Raw genomic sequence first — 19,480 nt, 5'->3', positions numbered from 1 at the left:
AGTCTGTTTCTATTGTTCTCTTACTTGGTGAGCACCACCTATATGATCTCTGAAGGAGGGGGCCAGAGGCCTGTGAGCTCAGTCAGTGCCCTGGCTCCATGTGGGGAGTGACTGACACTTTCTGAACTATCTGAATTGTCTCAGGTATACTTTTCCCCAAAAAACTTTAAAAGGGGCAAAACAAACAAAATATTATAAAGCCCATCATAAGACAGGTATGATGTGATCAGAGACCGAGCAGGGACATTTATCATTCAGGAAAGACATTGCTAGAAGGTTATTTCAGAATATAGTGCTTAAACATTCAAGGTGCTATGACTCCATTCAGCACAGGACAGGGATGAGTTCATCCTGCCTGCAAACTCGGAAACTAATTAGTTCATCCTCTATAAAGAGCTTTCAGCTCACAGGGAGAGGAGTGTCCAAGACCAGATGAAATGTTTAGGCTGTGATTTATACTTGCACATTAATCTCTTGAAGTACACATCATCCGGGTTTGAAACGGGGCCAGGATGCTGAGTCTTACTGCGTGTCAGGAACCCGGCTGCCCCAGGCATTTATAACTCAGTGTCAGCAGGATGTTGATTTAATACCTGCCCTGATGTAATTGCTCCAAGCGAGAGAAAGGTAGAGGTACTAACAGGCTGCTGAGATGCGCTGAGGAGTAGGGCAAATCCATAGATTCTTGAAAAGATTCCTTTCATGACAGAGTTAACACTATCTTTTATTTCTCTGAGGCTTGAAAGGTGGAGTCTTACTTTCATTAATCATCAAATAGCATGGTCTAAAAGACTAAGAATTGACCTAAGAATTACAGAACTCAGAAGTACGGTACAATGTTAATGCCTTTGACAATGTCCACAAAGATTTTCTAAGGGCCCACCATGTTCCAGGCATTTTTCTGGACGCTGAGGATACACAGTGAACGAAGGAGATACAATCCCTGTCCTCGTGTAACTGACATTCTCATGGAGGGAGCTCATCGTGCATTTACTTACCAAGTGCCTCTGCTCAGTGCTGGGGAGACCAAGTTAAATTAGAAAGTGTCCTCCACCTCAGAGCAGTGGGAATCCTGAGAAAACCATCCCTTCCCGAATATGTGGTAAGAACTGACTTAAAGACAGGTGTAGGGTCCTATGTGGGCACTGAGGAAGCCTCATCATCTAAAGTTAGTGTTAGCAAACTTTTTCTGTAAAGAATTAAGGAATAAATAGTTTAGACTTTGTGGGCCATTCAGTCTCTGCCAAAACTATTCAAATTTGCCCCTGCAGGACAAAAACAGCCACAGGCAATATGTAACTGAGAGAGCATGTGTGTGTTCTAATAAACTTTATTTATAGACATTCAAATTTGAATTTTATATAACCTTCCTGAGTTGACTTTCCTCTTTCAATTTTTTCAACCATTAAAAAATGTAAATGCTCTTCTTAGTTCACAGTTCACAGGCTGTTGGATGTAGTTGACTTGTGAGCCACAGTTTACCATAGACCCTTGATCAAAAGCAGGTAAGTGGTCAAGAAAAGCTTCTCAGTGGGGTGGCTGGGTGGCTCAGGGGGTTAAGCATCTGACTTGATTTTGGCTCAGGTCATGATCTCAGGTTGTCACATTGAGCCCCGAATCGGGCTCCACACTGGGTGTGGAGCCTGCTTGGGATTCTCTCTCTGCCCCTCCCCCACCTCTCTCTCTCTCTCCCTCTCTCTTAAAAAAAAGGCAAGAAAAGAAAGGCTTCTCAGGGACAGTAACACATGATTTTTTAGCCAGGCTAAAAAAAAGAGTCAAATAATGGGACTAGGGAATAAGGAAGGATATTTAAGTTTGAGGAAACAGGGCAATACAGAAAATAGTTGAAAATCATAGGGTTTAATGTAATTCTGTAAAAACAAAGATTTGGTAAAGAGTTACTACTTCAGTCTTTTTTTTCTAGTATTGATAATTTTGGTGAATTAAAATTAGAACTATTGTATATTTTCTCTATGGGCTTCTTTTTTACAAAAATAGCATGTGATCATTAAGAAAAATCAGAATGTACAGGAATCAAAAGAACCTAATGAATCCCCATATTCCCACCCACACAGAGCAACCACTGATGACCCTTTAGTGTGTATCTTTTAGAGTCTCCTTAATGCATATTTAAATGTACATATTGCTATGTTTTCTACAAAAAGGGGAAGATAGCATACATACCATTATACAACCCACCATATTTTATGTAAGGAAGTTCAATAACTGTTGGATATTTAGGTTATTTTGATTAGTCCTCTGATGTTGGATACATAGTTTGTGTCAACCCATCCCTTTGAGTTATTCTTTTTTTTTTTTTTTTTTTTTTTTTTTTTTTTTTTTTTTTTAATTTTTTTTTTATTTGCGAGAGAGAGAATGAGAGACAGAGAGCATGAGAGGGAGGAGGGTCAGAGGGAGAAGCAGACTCCCTGCTGAGCAGGGAGCCCGATGTGGGACTCGATCCCGGGACTCCAGGATCATGACCTGAGCCGAAGGCAGTCGCTTAACCAACTGAGCCACCCAGGCACCCCTTTTGAGTTATTCTGACTTGAAACTCTTCCAGAAAGCCCTTAGAAGAACTGATTGATGAATGATTGATAGCTAAAAAGCCATTTCCCAGATAGACAAGAGTTGGGAGCCAAGATTGTGGTACACCGAAACTGGAAATTGGGTTTCAACCAAATTGTCATGTTTACCAACTTTCTCACAGCCAAATTATATGCCTATCTGAACCGCAGAGACATGCATTAGTAAGATGCTTTCAAAAAGTTCATACAATTTCATACAATTTTCTACTTCTGAATAAAAAAGGCCAGGAGGAATTGGGAGTTACAGAAGCCCAACCTGAACAACTTAGTGCAAGCTAAGGAATGTGGACTTAATTATGAAAGTCCTGGGAGCATCAGAGAATTTCAAGAGGAGGAGTGACATGATGTTTATATAGGTTTTGAAAATACGACCTGTGTAACCAAGAGAAGGATGGATTCTGTGAGGTCCAGACCATTATAATCATTTAAGAATGAAGTGATACAAATTTGAACTGTGAATGCTGTCTAAGTGTAAAGGGGTCCAAACAGAGCAGAGACTAAGAAAGCACCTACTCCACAGAATTTAGTAACTGGCTAGGGGTAGGGGGTAGGAGGCAATGAAAGAAAGGAGTCTATGTTGACATTTGTGCTCCTGGCTGGGCCTTTTGGGTGCATAGTGGTGCCAAAACTGGGACAGGAGCAGGTGTTGGAGGAAGAAGATGACTTCAGTATTAAGTACATTGTGTCTGAGGTGCTGGTCCACTTGAATGTGTGGGTGGGTCTAGAATGATGGGGGTGGGCTTCCTGCTGCAAATAGGGGCTTGGGGGTCACATGGCTGAGTGGCATTTAAAGATGGGGGTTTGGGTGCGGTCACTCAGGGAGTGTGGAGAATGCAGAGGCAGAGTATAACCAGACAGAAGGAGAGGAGAATCGTGGGGCACAGCAGAGAATTGCCCTAAGGAAGGAGCCGTTGGTCCCATAAAGTGTCTCAGCAAGTTCTGGAGCCTGATGGTGTTCACTTGAACTGGCAGTCAGGTGAGAGCAAGTCTGTGGGAGCAGTGGAGATGGACATCCGATTGTAGGGCTGGGGTGGGACACTCACCAGGATGAAGAGAGTAATGCAATGCTTCGTTAGAGGGAATGCTGCTGCTGGTGGGAGAGCAGAGCGTCCCCAAATCTCAGAATAGAAAAGGCACATCCTCCTGGTATGTCATTTTTACTTGACATGAGAAACAAAAGTTGTATTTTATACACACACATATACACATATAATCATTTTTACTTGACATGAGAAAAAATTATTTATATATTTATGTATAAATTTACATATATATTTTATGTCAAGCAAAAAATATTATTTATATACTTATATATAAATTTATATATATATATATATTTTATGTCAAGCATATGTGTGTGCATAAATATATATATCTCCTGATTTTTTAAAGTTTGCATTATGCTACTTTGTTTTTATGGAAGATGTATATTAGTACTTGTTTTCATTGACCAAAAGGAATCCAAAGAGAATTGTCACTTTTACAAAAAAGTGAGAATAACCATTCAGTGTTTGGCAGCAAGCCGTTGCAGAGGTAGCGTGCACCCCGCGCAGCGAGAGGGCCCCCCAAGTCCCCTCCCCAGGACCTGCACTCGGCGTCTCAGCATCAGGCCTCCATAGCTTTGAACCATGTCTTTGAGCGTCTGTCCTTTATCTCAATTTATTCTGTACCTCTCTTAGGAAGATGTGTATTAGAAAAGCCTAAGAAAGGTTATTTTTGGGGTCTGGGAATACTCACAAGTTTGTCCACATAAATTAAGTCATTGCTTCTTTGCTTTAGGCCATTTCTGCATGTGGAAGTTTTTATAGGAACACTACTTTAGGATAGTGGGGGAAACCTGTGTGTATGTTCTAGATAAAGTCAACTGGAAATCTCATTCCATCTCTGTGACAGGCCATGGTCTTCTGCAAGATTTCTGAGAATTCCTGGGATGGAGGAGAATTCCTGCTCATAGTTGTCTCCGCGTCCCTGGTTCCAAGCCCGCACCTTGCAAACCTATGATTTAATGGCGCTGTTCCAAATTATATTGACCTAATGTGGCAATTAGCCCTCTTTCTCCATTTCCACAGCCTCAACATTGCATGACAATTTGGGAAACAAAGGAAGGGCTGACATTAGAGCAACACAAACGACTTCAAACCAAACACGAGACGTTTCTGTTGTGAGAAGTCCTCTGCCTCACTGACCACCACAGATTTTTTCCCCACTGGCTATTTCACCCCACTTAATAGTCTGTATTTTCTTGCTAGTGTATCACTTCCTTCCTCTCCCCTCAAGCTTCTGCATCACTACTGTCCTCCTACGTTACCCTTGGGAATTCCAGATCCGTTTCACTCTATTAAGCACAGCAAATTCAGCTGTCTCTGGTCCCCTCCCAAGGTGCAGTTCCTGTCTACCTCTGCACCTCCAAACTCATTAGTGTGGTGCAGATGCCAGGAGCCTTTTATTTAACAGGAGCCACCCCTAGACTTATGGCTCTGAAGAGAATTTCTTCCCCCCTGGAAGATGGTATATGCTCTCTTTGAACACCACAAAACCCTCAGAGTCACTCACAATCTGTTAGCTGGACTGTTGCTTCTGAGCTGGTTTCTTCCAAACTGGCTTCTCCACTTCCATTCTCACTCCTCCCAACTTGTCTTTAACATGCTATAGAGGGATATTTTTTTACAAAATGCAATTCCGATCACAACAGTCACCTGCTTGAAATTCTCCAGGGGTAGCCCATATTCTCCAGAATGAAGTTCAAATCCCTTAGCAGGGCAAACATGGCCCTGATTATGTTTCTGCACCACTTGTCCTCATGTACCCTGTGCTTAAGCCGGACTGAGCGACCTGCAGCTCATCGGACAAGTGGTGCCCCCTCTTGACACACCACCTTTCACATACCGTCTTACCTGCCTGGAGTTCCCCTCCCACCCTTTAAATCTGGTTAGCGCCTAATTCCTCCTTCCAAAGAGGCCTTGAAAGACAAGTAGCTTATTGACCCAAGTTGATGTAGACAAGAGCATCCTCCAAAAGAGCCTCTGTTCTCCACATTCTCCTGGATGATCTCACCCAAAGTGCTATCTTTAAATACTACTCATACCACATGACCCCCAAATCCAGCACAAATAAATGCCCCCCCGTGATTCTGAATGCAACCATCCACATCAGACACCATGTATTGAAAACTGAACTCATCTTCCTCCTTCAACACCTGCCCTTGTTATAATCAATTTTCCACAGTCTCACAATACATTTTGCCTTGCGTTATATACTATTTGTGTACATGTCTTAGTCTCCCCACTATCTTTACTGGACTATAGATCCTGGAGATCAGGGACTGTATCTTATCTTTGTGCCTAATAAACCCAAGCACTCGATACCCGTATCTGAATAGACGGATATATTAGCTACTCAACAACAATGAAGAGATAACATGACAGTGTCTTTTCATCATTCTTCCTGGAGCGGCCAACAGTGGTCTGGGATCAAAAAGGAACATGGTTGAGAAATGAAGTTCTAGACGCAAGACTGGTCCCAGATCCTACACATGGAGCTAAAGGGCTCCAGTGAGCACCCAATGGTACCATTTCCTTTGTGCATGTTGTAGGCCAGAGTTCTAAGAATATTAGCATCCACTCTCGCTGCTCAAAGCCCCCACACCTTTTCTATGCGTGATCTGGGAGCAGTGGTCAGGCTATCGTCAGGAGTGGCTATGCAATCTACTGTCAGGAGAGCGTTTGAGCAAGCCAGGAAAAACGGGAAAATGAAAGTCCTATTCTCTAAATGAATGATCCTGACGTAAACTTAATCTGATCTTTAAAACCCTAACGACAAATTTGCACTCTAAAGTGGAAGTTTTTACTTGGATACATTATCTATTTGTATATTAATATGCTGCACTAATTTTCAGATGACTAATCACTTGTTCCAGATTGAAACACTGTGTAATTAGCTATATAACCTTTATTATAAACTAAACAGTTTCTTAGCAACGCAACTTTTGTGGGTTATATATTTTGAAATTTTAAAAATTAGACATGTAATTGAAAAGCATACTAATCTGTGGTCAAAATAGTGTTGACACTAGCACAAACTGCTAAATTTTCTCTCTTCCTGAATGGAATCTCAGATGATCCATCTGAGTGGTCACTGTCACATAAACACAAAAACAGATGATCAAAAGTCAGCCTCAGGTTACAATTTGCAAGTTGCCCTCCGTGAATTTATCCTGTATTGATTCCTTTTCAAGCCAGTGGCCAGGTGGTGGCAGCACCCCGGATTAAAAACCAGTACATCCATCTGAACATAATCCAACAAATAGCGAGCGGCTCAGAGGAACTCTTTACAAACTCTTCAGCAAAAGTGGGAAAATTAAAGGACATTTTTTTGGATATTGTTTTTGGACTTTGGAAGGAGGAATCAGAGGGAAAAATACATGTATTTATATATATTTATGATTGTCTTTTTAGAAGTTATAGTTTAGTCTTCTGCAGCTCTACTTTTTATCCACATGGTACCATCTGGGAGTTGTGGAGCCTACCCAGGAGACCAGCAGAAAGCTGAAAATATCACATTCAGAAGGAGCAAGGTCATACTAACACCCTCATTTATTTTTCTCTAAATCCTGCCAAGAATTTTTCTGTGACTCTTTTCAGAGACACTCATAGGAAGTTTAACAGGAATCTTGATTTGTTAGGAAGGATAATTATGCTTTTACCTCAGAAGCTATTAGTGGTGAATAGTTGTTTTTAAAGAAATGTGAATTTTTTTAACATAAGCAAAAAAAAAAAAAAAGGCAAAACAAATCCAATTTTGTCTCCACATATGATATTCTTAAATTAAAAGTCACCATTGGGGTGATAAAAATATGAAATAAATGGAAAATGCTTAAGGAAAGGAGACACACTGGCAGAGATTACTTTGAGTTCAGAGAGAGGACTCTGAGGTAATTCCAAACAAATTCTTGTGTCATCATTTATTAAGCATTTGGGATTACTCAAACATGTTAGTTACCTAATCTAATATTTCAAATAGAAAAAAAATATTTTAATGCTGATGGAAAGGGGAATGGGGGTTGGGGATGAGCAAACCAAAGACAGATTATAAAAATACTGTATTTTATTCACTGAATACTCCCAAACATGAGCCTGTACTAATCTCACAACTTGCCTTGGGCCTTGGCTTGCTTCAGTCGCTGCTGGATTAGCTGCGTGATTATATTTTCCTTTCTGTTGAATTTTTTTTTTTTTTTTCTGGAAAACAGAGAATGACAGCGTTTCCCTCTGGGCTTTGCACGTGCATAACCAGAACAATCCCAAGCCTTCTACATCTGAAGTAAAGCTGCTGGAGTAATATTTTTATTTTTTACCCAGACTATCACTGATGACTTAATGCACCTGCGAGGCAGGGAACCGTACTGGTAAAGGCACAACCTCTGTACTAAGACAGACCTAAGTCTGAGGCTCAGCTCTGCCAGGTACCAGCTATTTAACTTTGTGCAAATTGTTTAACCTGTTTTGTTTGCCTTGGCTGAAAATTGTGACAAGTTCCTCACGTAAAATATTTTGTGCAGTGTCCAATTGCATGTTAATAGGCGCTCTAATAAATACTGGATAGTATTAAAATGGATACTTTTAAATACGACTTTCCTCAAAGGAAAAATATCTCAAAGGAAAAATAAATGGGCACAGAGTAAGCACGGCCATGGGGCTTTTGGAAGGCCCCTTAAATGGCTTCATCATTATCATCAAAAAGTAGCCCAGTCTGAAACTGGATGAGTGTCCACTTTACAGTTCACCCTGCAGAAGGGAGACAGGGTTCAGGGTGTCTCCGTGAGGAAGTCAGAGAAAGCAGTGGACACTGGGGATTGCAAACTAAGTGGGCAGGTGTTGACTATGCCCTCTGGGGAAAGTGTTTATTAGAAAAACACTTGTAGCTACACTGGAATTAGAATTAAAATTAAAACTTAATTTGGGGCGCCTGGGTGGCTCAGTTGGTTAAGCAACTGCCTTCGGCTCAGGTCATGGTCCTGGAGTCCTGGGATCGAGTCCTGCATCGGGCTCCCTGCTCAGCAGGGAGTCTGCTTCTCCCTCTGACCCTCCTCCCTCTCATGCTGTCTCTCATTCTCTCTCTCAAATAAATAAAATCTTAAAAAAAAAATTAAAACTTAATTTAAAAAAAAGTGAAAGCAAAAAAACCCCCAAAACACTTGTACAGGTTAGTAAATGTATTGCCAATATTTCTTCCTATTACTTACATGTCTATGGGATCTTCACCGCGTTACTTCCCAATATCAACTCACAAGTTTCAAGAACACACACATGCAAACCCAACCCTATTCTGTGCATTTTATATTCCCAGCCCTCTTAATTACCTGACAATTACTGTTCATTTCTGTGACGGGGGAAGGAAGTAGAAGGGAATGACAGGAGCCATACAATAAAAAATTGTATTAGATAATTTCTAGGAGGGGTAAGCACAAGGGAGGTTATTGCTACCATATTAAGAGAAAGAGTAATGCTGGAGAGTGATTTAAGGGGACAATGCTTTCAAGAGAAACATTAACTCAGGAAAGCAATCCCTGTAATTTTCTGAAACCTGATGTTTCTGATGGTTTCCTATTCAACATAGTGCAGTAGTTTCTATCTTTGAGGGAGATGCTGTGAAAAATTGCCAATGGGAATTTAAATCTGGAAACCAAACAACTTGGGAAAAATTTTTCTTTATTTTGAACTTTACACAGCATCATGTTTATTCCTCCAAAAGATTTGCCAGAACAGCTCTGGTAAGTCAATTAATACCATTGTCAAGGTCACATTAATTCAGGCCACTTATTTTAGAAGAAATAGATTACAGTCTACATGTTGTCAGCACCTACATTTTGCGGAACAGTATGTTGGATATTGACAGCCTGCATGCCCAAAATGCCATGCCTAATGGTTGGTCCTTTTCCCCAATTACAAAAGAAAAACCAGCCATGGAGAAATCCTGACTTAGCACTGACAACTCTTAAAGGATATACATATATTTCCTATAGTTGTATCAGTGACTTATTTAAACTCTTGCCATATTTATAAATTATACAGTACACTGATATTAACAATCCTGTTTTCAGTAGCCAGTAGTCGGCGAATCTTGAAACTAGCCTAAGTCTTCACCATTTGACCCGTTGCCAGTCTTGCGGGTAATGATTACAAATATAAGTCTTTTCCTTATCATTTTGTTTCCCCCAAAATTTTCTCATTAGAGGCTGAGTGCATTAATGTAAACTTTCTACAAATCCTGACCTATGGCTCAAACGCTATTTCTCAATCTAAATGGAGCCAGTCAAGTCCTTGTGCACTAATTCCTTTCTCCTACCTGGGCAAGCTAATTTCTGCAGGTCAGGTGGATCCATGAATACATTTTGTATACATCAATATACATAAATGATCCTGCTCATGCCCACTAACACAAAGACAGTTTCTTAAATAACATTAAATGGCTCTAAGGTTGCATCTCCAGTGACCCGCTAGAGCGGACCTTGTATTTTGAGACAGGTTTGGAAGGGGCTCACATGCATTGGTAGCCACACAAGAGAATCTCCAGCATCCAGTGTCAAGGTTTCTCCAGCCTCCTTTCCTGTTTTACTGATGCATGCCTGTCAGCCATTCTTTCATGATCAGTCATGAGCATACCTTCTATTCCTAAACTGTATCAAGGTGATTTAATAAACTACCTGTTACAAAGTTGGCAGGGGAGGTGGGGAGCCTGATTTCTCAGTGGGTCTTAGCATTATGTGGCCACGTGAATTTCTATTTTCCTGATCTAGAGATGTATTAGTACAGAACAACAGATTTGGTTTATTCTGGGGCCTACTTCCAATTTACAGTAACAATAATTCATTTTAAGTAGTTTGGCTAAGCATAGGACATTAGGATAATAACACTTGCATTCAAGTGCACTCACCCAGTAGCTCCAAAAATTAGATGTCGGAATTTTTGAAGACTCGGGAACTTGATACATGAGAACATTTTCTTATGTTCCTGTTCCTTCTTGCTTTAGCCACCAGTTCCTATCAATATTTAAAAAAAAAAAAACTTGTGTATTTGGAAGCTTTTTGGGGGTAAAACTTTCAAAAAATTCCTTCATAGTTTTTACACTGCCCATCCCTATCCTCAGTTTCGTGGTGTATCTTGTCACGGTGAAGATACAGCAGTGGTTTCCAAGTGTTGGAAGATACTTGCTTTATTATGTCAAGCAGTTTGTGTGTGGAGTCATTACTGAAATTCTAACTTACCATGCATCACAAACCAAGACCCAGATACGAAGAAAATGCTACACCTAAGTGTTAACCAGCCATGCGGTGGGAAAAATACATTCCCGCCCCCGCCAAGTTATCCTATCTTTTCCAATGACCCACCAAATCCCATCTGAGTTCAACTGTGCATAATGATTAGAGAAGTAAGCTTGACAAAGTCAAGACTGAACTCAAATGCCCAACGTACTTGTTTCTCCCTGCCCTTCTTCTCGGTGGCATGATGCTCGGCTTCATATTTAGAGTTGGGAAAGGAAAAAACATCTATGAAAAATAATACAGCAACTTGCCATCAAACCAAGTTTTCTGTTGTCCTGGAAAACCAAGTGATGCAAGTGGAAGACAACAGGAGGATGTTGAGAGGGCTCAGTGGCACACGGAGCTCTCCACACCCAGTCTCATGGCATAAACCACATCAGACTGACCCAGACATGGTGGCCGTAATAAACGTCTGGGCTCTGGTGATGCAGACCTAAAGCAATTGTCTGGCTCAGAATCAACTCAAACTTTCAGAACATTTTTAGGCAGCAGGTCCTTACAAACATGTTCTATAGCATCCATTCAACCAGGGACAAAACAAGGTCACTTAAGTTTTAGCAGAATATGCAATTAAAAAAAGATGGCTTTTCTACATTTATAGCCTTGCTTTTTATTTTTTTTTAGAATTTAAAAAAATTTTTTTAAAGATTTTATCTTAGGAAGAGAGAGCCAGAGAGAGAGAGGGGACGCATGAGTGGGAGGAGCAGAGGGAAAGAGAGAGAGAGAGAGAATCTCAGACTCCATGCTGAGAGCCTGAGGTAGGACTCTATCCCAAGACCCTGAGATCATGACCTGAGGCAAAATCAAGAGTCCGATGCTTAACCAGAGCCACCCAGGCACCCCTATATCCTTGCTTAATAAGCAAACATAAACCAAATACCCGATTTTATTAGCTTCTTAACTAGTTATCACCCTTCAAAATGGAGATTTTAACACACTTAATTTTACTTGCTAAATGTTTTCCCAATCCCAATCTTTAAATAAAAATCTGCTTGCAAACAAATTCTCCTTTCTATTCTCTGCTTCCTTAGACTCCCACCCTAACTAAAAAAATAAATAAAAGTTGTTTCTTTTTAGGCTCAGAAGCTGATTTAAGGAACTAGTTAGAGTTCTCTTAACAGATCTCTACAGAATTGAGACATTATGAACAGCTTTATGTCTTCCTATAGTTAACTGGACATGACGATGCCTTTTCCTTTCACTTAATTTCTTTCAACACCAACACTAGAATACAAGCTTTATTTTCCTGCGTTTTTTCCAGTAAGGGTGAAATACATGCTACTAAATTAGAATCTCCCCTCTCTCACTAATAAGAAAACCAGGAAGCTGGATTTAAAGCGTTCGGTTTGTCCTTGTCCTCTTGGAAGAACTCCCGGTCTTTAAATTGACAGTGCAGCTGTGGACTGAAAATTATACAGAAAGATTAATACATTCTTAAACTGATTTTCTGTCAGGAAAGTTGAGTGTTAAGGGTTTACAAAATACTTACGTCTAAATAAAGGCAATGCTCTTTACATCCATAGGAAACAAAAATAATTTCGATGTAGAATATAAAGCTCAATTTTATTAACCCAGCACTAAATGACAAGAGTGTCCTGTGATGACCGAATGCTTGGACAATGTAGGGTGTCCGCCATCACTGAGCCAAAATACGATCCCATGCTTCAGAGTGAGGCCGGTTCCTCAGAGCGAGCCAGCTTTCCTCGGCAGAGACGAGAACAGGATGCCAACACCCAGATGACAAGTACGAAAGAGTGAAATTCATAGCCATAAATCTTTCAGAAGCAAAGTAAATCTGCAACTTACTAGTAATTTAAGAAAAATACAGAAAACAAGGATAAAACAGTATTACGGTGCACAGAAAAAAGCAACTGAACTAGTAGTCAAGGCTGAATTCTAGTATTAGCTCCTTCTAACAGAACTCAGGCGAGCCCCTCTACCAGTCCGATGAGAGTTGGCCTGATGGAACTCGATGGCCTGCAGCTGTCTTTCAGCTGTGAAGTAAGTATTTTAGATGTAAGGAGGGAGGAGATCTACCTTACTGCAATTATATTTTAATGTCCATCACCTATTCAGTCTTAATAAATAATTGTTTAAATATGGCGATATTGATGCTTAAAAATTCTTAAGACTTGGACTTGGATGAAAATCCTCACACATCTAGCCATAACCAAGGTAAAACTGAATTCAGGTCAAGACATGCCAACCAGTTCAAGACAGAAAGTGATGTCAATATGACACCTGGAAATTCCAGTTCCATAACATAATTTGATACTGTTAAAATGGAACTTCCTCTTGAATAGAAAATTTAAAGAAAATCCTTACTAAAGTAAGTATAAAAAATGTTTGTGGTTGTTAAAAAATTAAGGGACTTCAAATTTACTAGAAATTCCCCAATACATAAATACCTAACCTAAAAACCACCTATAAGCTTAACTGTTAAATTTTACTCAAAAAAACTGTGTGCTATTCATATATTGATTTGTCAATCTTGATGGTGGTACAGACCAGTTTAGATTTACACTGGACTTGTGTGAAATTAAATACTGCACCAATAGTTAGGATGACCACTGATATAGACTTAAAAAAAAAAAAAAATATGGCTGATTTATGTAGACATGTTTTGTTATAAAGCCAAAATTTTCAACGGGCTCCTTCATGCAAAGGAGGATACATGTATCACATGTTGACGTAAAGGCAGTCTTAGCATTAACTGCAAAGTATGCTCCCCATCATATTCATAACACCCAATTTATTACACCTTTTTCCAGGGGCTTCACTAAAAAGCAAAGGTTAAAAAAAAAATCCATCAATGAAAGACCAAGAGATTATAAGAGAATACTGTATTTTGGAGGTAAAATCTAACAATGTCAATAAAATGTGTGCAAAGTGAAATTTCTCTTTTCCATAAAGAATTTTCTATTGTATATAAATAGACCTTATTTCTATACTTGTCCTTTAAGAACTCCATTTCTAAAGGACAGTAAGTTATTTCAGGAATTTCTCCTTTGATTAGATAAATATAATATGACAAGAGCAATTCTGAGGCATTTGTCTCTCAAAAAAAATTTTTTTTTAAAAGTTTGGTTAATACATTCTTAAGTGTTCACATCTGTACAACAGAAACGAATTTTTAATAGAACATATTATTGAAATGTTTAAATTTGGCTAAAGTTCTTAGAAGGCATTTTGTAGCATCCTACACACTAGATGCCATAACTCAGTTTAATCTTCAGACACCCACTTGTGCCAAAGTCAGCAGCACAGAAAATTCTATTTATCAAAACTGAGGTTCCTGTTTAATGTACCATCTTTGATACCACTGATTAAGAACTATTTAAGTCCCACATGAACTGCTGTATTTAGCTTTTACTGAAATGACCAGTAAACTGCAGTATCATTCTGATTTTAGGGAACTGCAACATTTTCAGTATGCCAAACAGCTCCAGTTTGACCTTGCAATGTGAATGCTCTGTATACCACAGCACTGGCTTCCAGGGAGCTGAGCAGCTGTCCCATTTCCCAGCAGAACAGGGTGTAACATTCTTTTTGCTCACCGTGTTTATTTAATGGCACACTCTCTCAGGGCATGCAGTCTGCTGAAAACTTCAACCATCATCATTCACTGCTGTGAACCCTTTACTATAATCTACAGTTAAAAAAAAATGTTTTTATCCATTTTAATCTCTTCACAATAAAGAAAAACACAGCATTTTAGCCTATTTGGGTCAAATTAATTTTATTATGCTCCATGATGAATTGCCACCAGTGCAACATCCTATCACTATACATTTCAAAAAAATTCACATACTAAACAAAATTTCAGTTGATAAATGGAAATGAATGATTGAAAAGTCTTTATGAATCTCACACATACAATATGTGGCTAGCTGAAATTGTCTATCACGTAGCATATAAAAAGCCTCATGCTAAGTTTGTTAAATGCGAAGGCTATCAGACAATCATTTAGCTGCAGAATATATGGGAGGCTTTCAGACAACGCACAGGTACAGTGCTGCCCACAGTGCAAGGTGGTGGAAGACCGAAACATGCAACCTTTACATCTACAGTGGATTTAGTCTTCATGCCTGGACTGAACTCCACAGCTGCTGTGTTTCAACCAATAGTAATTTAGACTTTGTGCAACAACAACAGAAAGCCTTTTTTTCCTCAAGAAGAATAAACTCAATTACCTTTGGCAAATTTTATACTCATATTACATGTTTAAAATTGTTTCCAACTCAAAGAATTGATATCCTTTTATTCAGAGCAGCTCCTGATAAATATTTATCACACCGAAGTTAGCTGGAAAACCCTGAATTCCTTGGCCAAAAGTTAAGAGAGATCTTAAACTGGCATTACCTTAAAGACATTTCTAGGATATTTAAAATGTTTTTTATAATGTCAAATGAAAAAAAAAGGAGGATGCTTAATATTACTTAAAATAATTATAATGTTCTATTTACCATTTGCACAAATTCCTAACTCTATTGGTTAGTAGTTGTCCAGCCTCATCCACACCAGACTCAGTGTCACTGAGCTCAAGCCACGATAAAAATGAGAGTAAGCAGAAAAAGGTTTCTAGCAGCAGAGGGCACTGTTTTTGCAAGAAACAAAAAGTCTAGAATCTTTCCCATGTGTTTAAATTACTCTTGCAAGAAAGGTAACATTCTTTGAATAACTTAACTATCTTACTGCACCACTTACTGCTTTCAGCAACAAAACCTTTTAAATTATTTATGATAACTAGATGCATGATCATTAGAGATTATGTGATAACTGGTTAAAATTCAAGCCATATCTTGCAGGTCCAGCCTGTCAAGATCATGCCAAATACTAGATTTTGGTCGGTACAATTCTAGAGAGCTTAATTTTTAGTTGGATATTGTGATTATAGTACTGAAATACATTTGGAACTACATTCTGCATATGACTCAATGTGAGAAAAATACGTGTCTGTATTTAAATCAGATCGTTTTCCTACCTAAAATTTAAAGTAGGTAGGTATGATAATTAGCACTATAAATATGAAAACAACCACCTTTAGGCAGATTAGTGTATTGTAGAGAGGCAAGGAAACCCTAATTTTAACACATCATTTAGTATACATAACAAATGTGCAGGTTGTAAAGTTTTATTTAAAAAAAAGAACCTATCATTCAGTTATGTGTTTCAAGAAATATGACACTGGGACCACCAATCTTTTAAGAAAAATGTAACCCTTCACCTGACATTTGACAAAAACCTTGAGAAATTATAAAAAAAAATTTAAATAGCGTAATAGGTTCAGCATTACAGCGTTTACCTTTGCCAGCTAGATTCGATTTGTATGGCTGGTATTTCTGAATACCTCAATCCATACAAACTACACAATAAAAATAATTCCATATCATTTTTATAATGTTCTGATTTTTATAGTGTATTTAACTAGATACTGAAGTAACCATAATGTATAGCCTCCTTCAGTTCATGTAGAATATTAGCCCTAGAATCCCCCAAACTGCAAAAACTTAAACTACTGTTTAAGAGTAATACCAAAAATATTTTTAAATTTTTGCTAAAAAGAGCCTGACACATTTGCTATAGCATAAAAATAATCTCAGTCAAGTACAGGTATGCAAGGTCTCCTTATGATTCCAGCCTCCAAATACCACTTCTGTACAAGAACAGGCAATACTGTTGTAAGAGGTGTGTTACTGATTTTCCCAACTAGCGTCTCTGTAGTGACATTATGCAGAGCATACTGCTACAACTTGAGAAACTGCATCAGTGTAGTGATGTCTAGAGAACTGTGCAATGTGTCAGCTTCAACATTCATGTAGCATGGTGTTCAAAATGAAGGGGCTAAATAAACTAAGGTCTGTATCACTTAAAAAAGAATGTAGTGCTATACTAGATTTTAATAAGAAAATTTAGGTACAGAAAAAGTAGGGTATGAAAATAGTGTTTTTCCTTCTGGCATTATAACTAAATTACATTAAGGTTTTTGTCAGTCTCACATATAATATTTAAACTCCCTTGTTGATGGAATGAAAAATATTCACAAATTAAGTGAGCATCCTGGTGTAAACTTGCACACAATAACAGGGAGTAGCTTTGTAGAGGATTTTGACAAACCTTTACAGATTAAATGAGGTATTGCACAGATTAATTAAAAAAAAGCAAAAAAGGCAACAAAAATATACAGCAAATTGGTAGAACATTTACATGATAATTTTACAGAATCCATAGACAGAAAGTAGTGTTTAGTATTTCACCTTAAAAATATATATATATAATATATAGATCAGTCTTCCCATTCATCATCATCCTCAAAATCTTCTTCGTCATCTTCATCCTCATCTTCATCTGGAAAAAAATCACCAAGGCAAACAATCAAAACATATGTATAAATAAAATAACATTACATGATTCTTGGATGATTCCTCCAATTATTTAACTTCTGAAACAAAACCATTCGATTCTGGAGGAATCTGGTTACTAGGACAATTTAAAATGAGTCAAATAAAATACATCTAAAGAGTAGGATGGTCAGTTGAAGATTAGAACAGGAGTCAGAAGACTTGGGTTCTAGTTCCGTAATATCTATGTAGCGAATTTCAACCAGTGTTTCTTTATATGAAAACCCACATTTGCGTTGGCCACTCTGAATTTTCACGCATCTCAAATCCAAGAGTGGCCCCTTTAATGACTATTTTTAAAGAAAAGTTGTAAAAAATACACCTGACAGATTGTTCAGCTACCAATTCCAGTTATAATTCTAGTGATAGGCAGGAAACTCATTGATACTGAGGACACTGAGCCACTAAGGAACAGAGCAGGCAGTCCAAATACCCAGCCTCCCCTTCCTACCCTCCTATTCTCTCCTGAACCCAATGACATTGCTCTTTCCAGGTCCCCAATAACCGACTGTTGCTAAAGCTAAAGCTCAATTTCCTGTTCTCGCTTTCTTGTCCGATCACATACATTTGACCCAGATCGTCACTCCATCCTCCTTCAAACACTTCATGTGGCTTCTAAGACACTCACTCTCCAGCCTTCAGACCTTATTACACCTTCTCTTCTCTATTCACATCCACTTCTTTAATGATCCCATCCCATTCTGTAACTTTAAATACCACGCCTATTTTAATGACATGCAAATTTAACAGTCCAGACCTCGCCCCTCAACTCCAGGCTCATAACCAAATGCCTGCATAACATCTACGTTTGAATTTTTAGTAAGTATCTCAAATTTAATATTTACAAAAACCAATCTCCTGATCTTTCCTCTCAAACCTGTTCCTCCTAAATCTTATCCCACTCTGTTAATGAAAATTTCACCCCTTTCATGCTCAAGTCAAAAATCTTGGGAGTCATCCTTCACTCCTTTCTTTTTTCCAAACCTCACTTCCAACCCATCAGCAAACTCAAGGATCTCCACAGTCAAAATATACCTAGTATCCAATCCCAGCTCACTGGTGCTACCAATCTGATTCAAACTTTTGCTATCTCTTGCTTGGATCATTGCCATTCCTCAGCTAAGGACCTTCCAGTGGCTTCCCATCACATTCATGGCCTCCAAAGCCTTACTACTGGCCTCCTACCATCTCTCTTACTTCATTACCTTCCTATTCTTTCCTCAGCCACACCGGCCTCATTGATGTTCCTCAACCTCAGGGACTTTGCATTTGCTGTTCTTTCCATCTGAATGAACACATTTTCCCCAGTTTTCTGTATGGCTTACTCCCTAAACTCCTGGTCTTTTTTCAAATGTCACCTCAGTTAGGCCTCATCCTATTTCAAAATGAACTTCCCTCCCACATCCTTTAAGTCCTTATATCTCCCTTTCTGCTTAATTTTTGTCCTTAGTACATATGACCATTTAACATATATTTTTCTAATTTTGTTTACTGTTTGTCTCTCACTGGAATGCATCCATTCATGCTCCACGAAGGCAGGGATTTTTGGTTTTTTTTATTATTATTATTCCATGATAAGTATTTGCAGAATGAAATAGCCTATTCTCTCTTTATCACACAGTATGAGAATAAATATGTCTATTTAAGGAAAATAAATATTGGTAATAGATCCTAGATATCCACATTCTTACAGAGAAACAAAGAGAAGAAAAATGACATTTATTGAGCACTTACTATGTGCTAAGTAATCTGCTGGTTAGTTACATATTATTTTATTTATTCTTCATATCAATCATGATTCATGAATTCTCTCCACATAACAAGTAAGAAAATTGAGCTCGATAGAGAGTAAATAATAGATTTAATAAGAACAGAGACCTGATTCTGGTACATCATGCTGGGGAAGCTCTTTAGTAAACCTCAAGCGTTGTATCAAGACCCATTGCTTTCTCTTTTGAAAGTAATATCCACTTATATGGTGGTGTACATATGCTTAATAATGGCCTCAGAATAGGGACAAGTTTATTCAAATAAACCTTTTAGGAAATCACAAGGGGACACAAAAAACTTCAAAATTCTTTAGCAAATCCCAGAAAACCCAATTTCTCAGCCCTGATTCTCACAAATCAGGGAAACCTGAATTTCTCATGTCACAAGAATGTCACAGGAAT

The 19,480-nt window shown here is 38.5% G+C and overlaps 1 protein-coding gene across 1 annotated transcript in view; it reads right to left on the bottom strand.

Moving 5' to 3' along the window:
- Positions 1-14,620: 14,620 nt before the first annotated feature.
- The window catches only part of WASL (WASP like actin nucleation promoting factor), a 66,611-nt gene continuing 61,751 nt past the window's right edge, over positions 14,621-19,480 (bottom strand). Inside the window, exon 11 of the mRNA XM_032401654.1 lies at positions 14,621-17,256. Coding sequence (XP_032257545.1) covers positions 17,195-17,256 — 62 coding nt within the window. The 3' untranslated portion in view covers positions 14,621-17,194. The remainder of the gene's footprint in view (positions 17,257-19,480) is intronic.

This window comes from Phoca vitulina, unplaced genomic scaffold (genome assembly GCF_004348235.1).
Source record: "Phoca vitulina isolate PV1807 unplaced genomic scaffold, GSC_HSeal_1.0 scaffold4, whole genome shotgun sequence".
Classification (NCBI taxonomy): Eukaryota; Metazoa; Chordata; class Mammalia; order Carnivora; family Phocidae; genus Phoca; species Phoca vitulina.
Note: the sequence above shows the minus strand (reverse complement) of the source record. Positions and strands in the feature narration are given on the sequence as shown.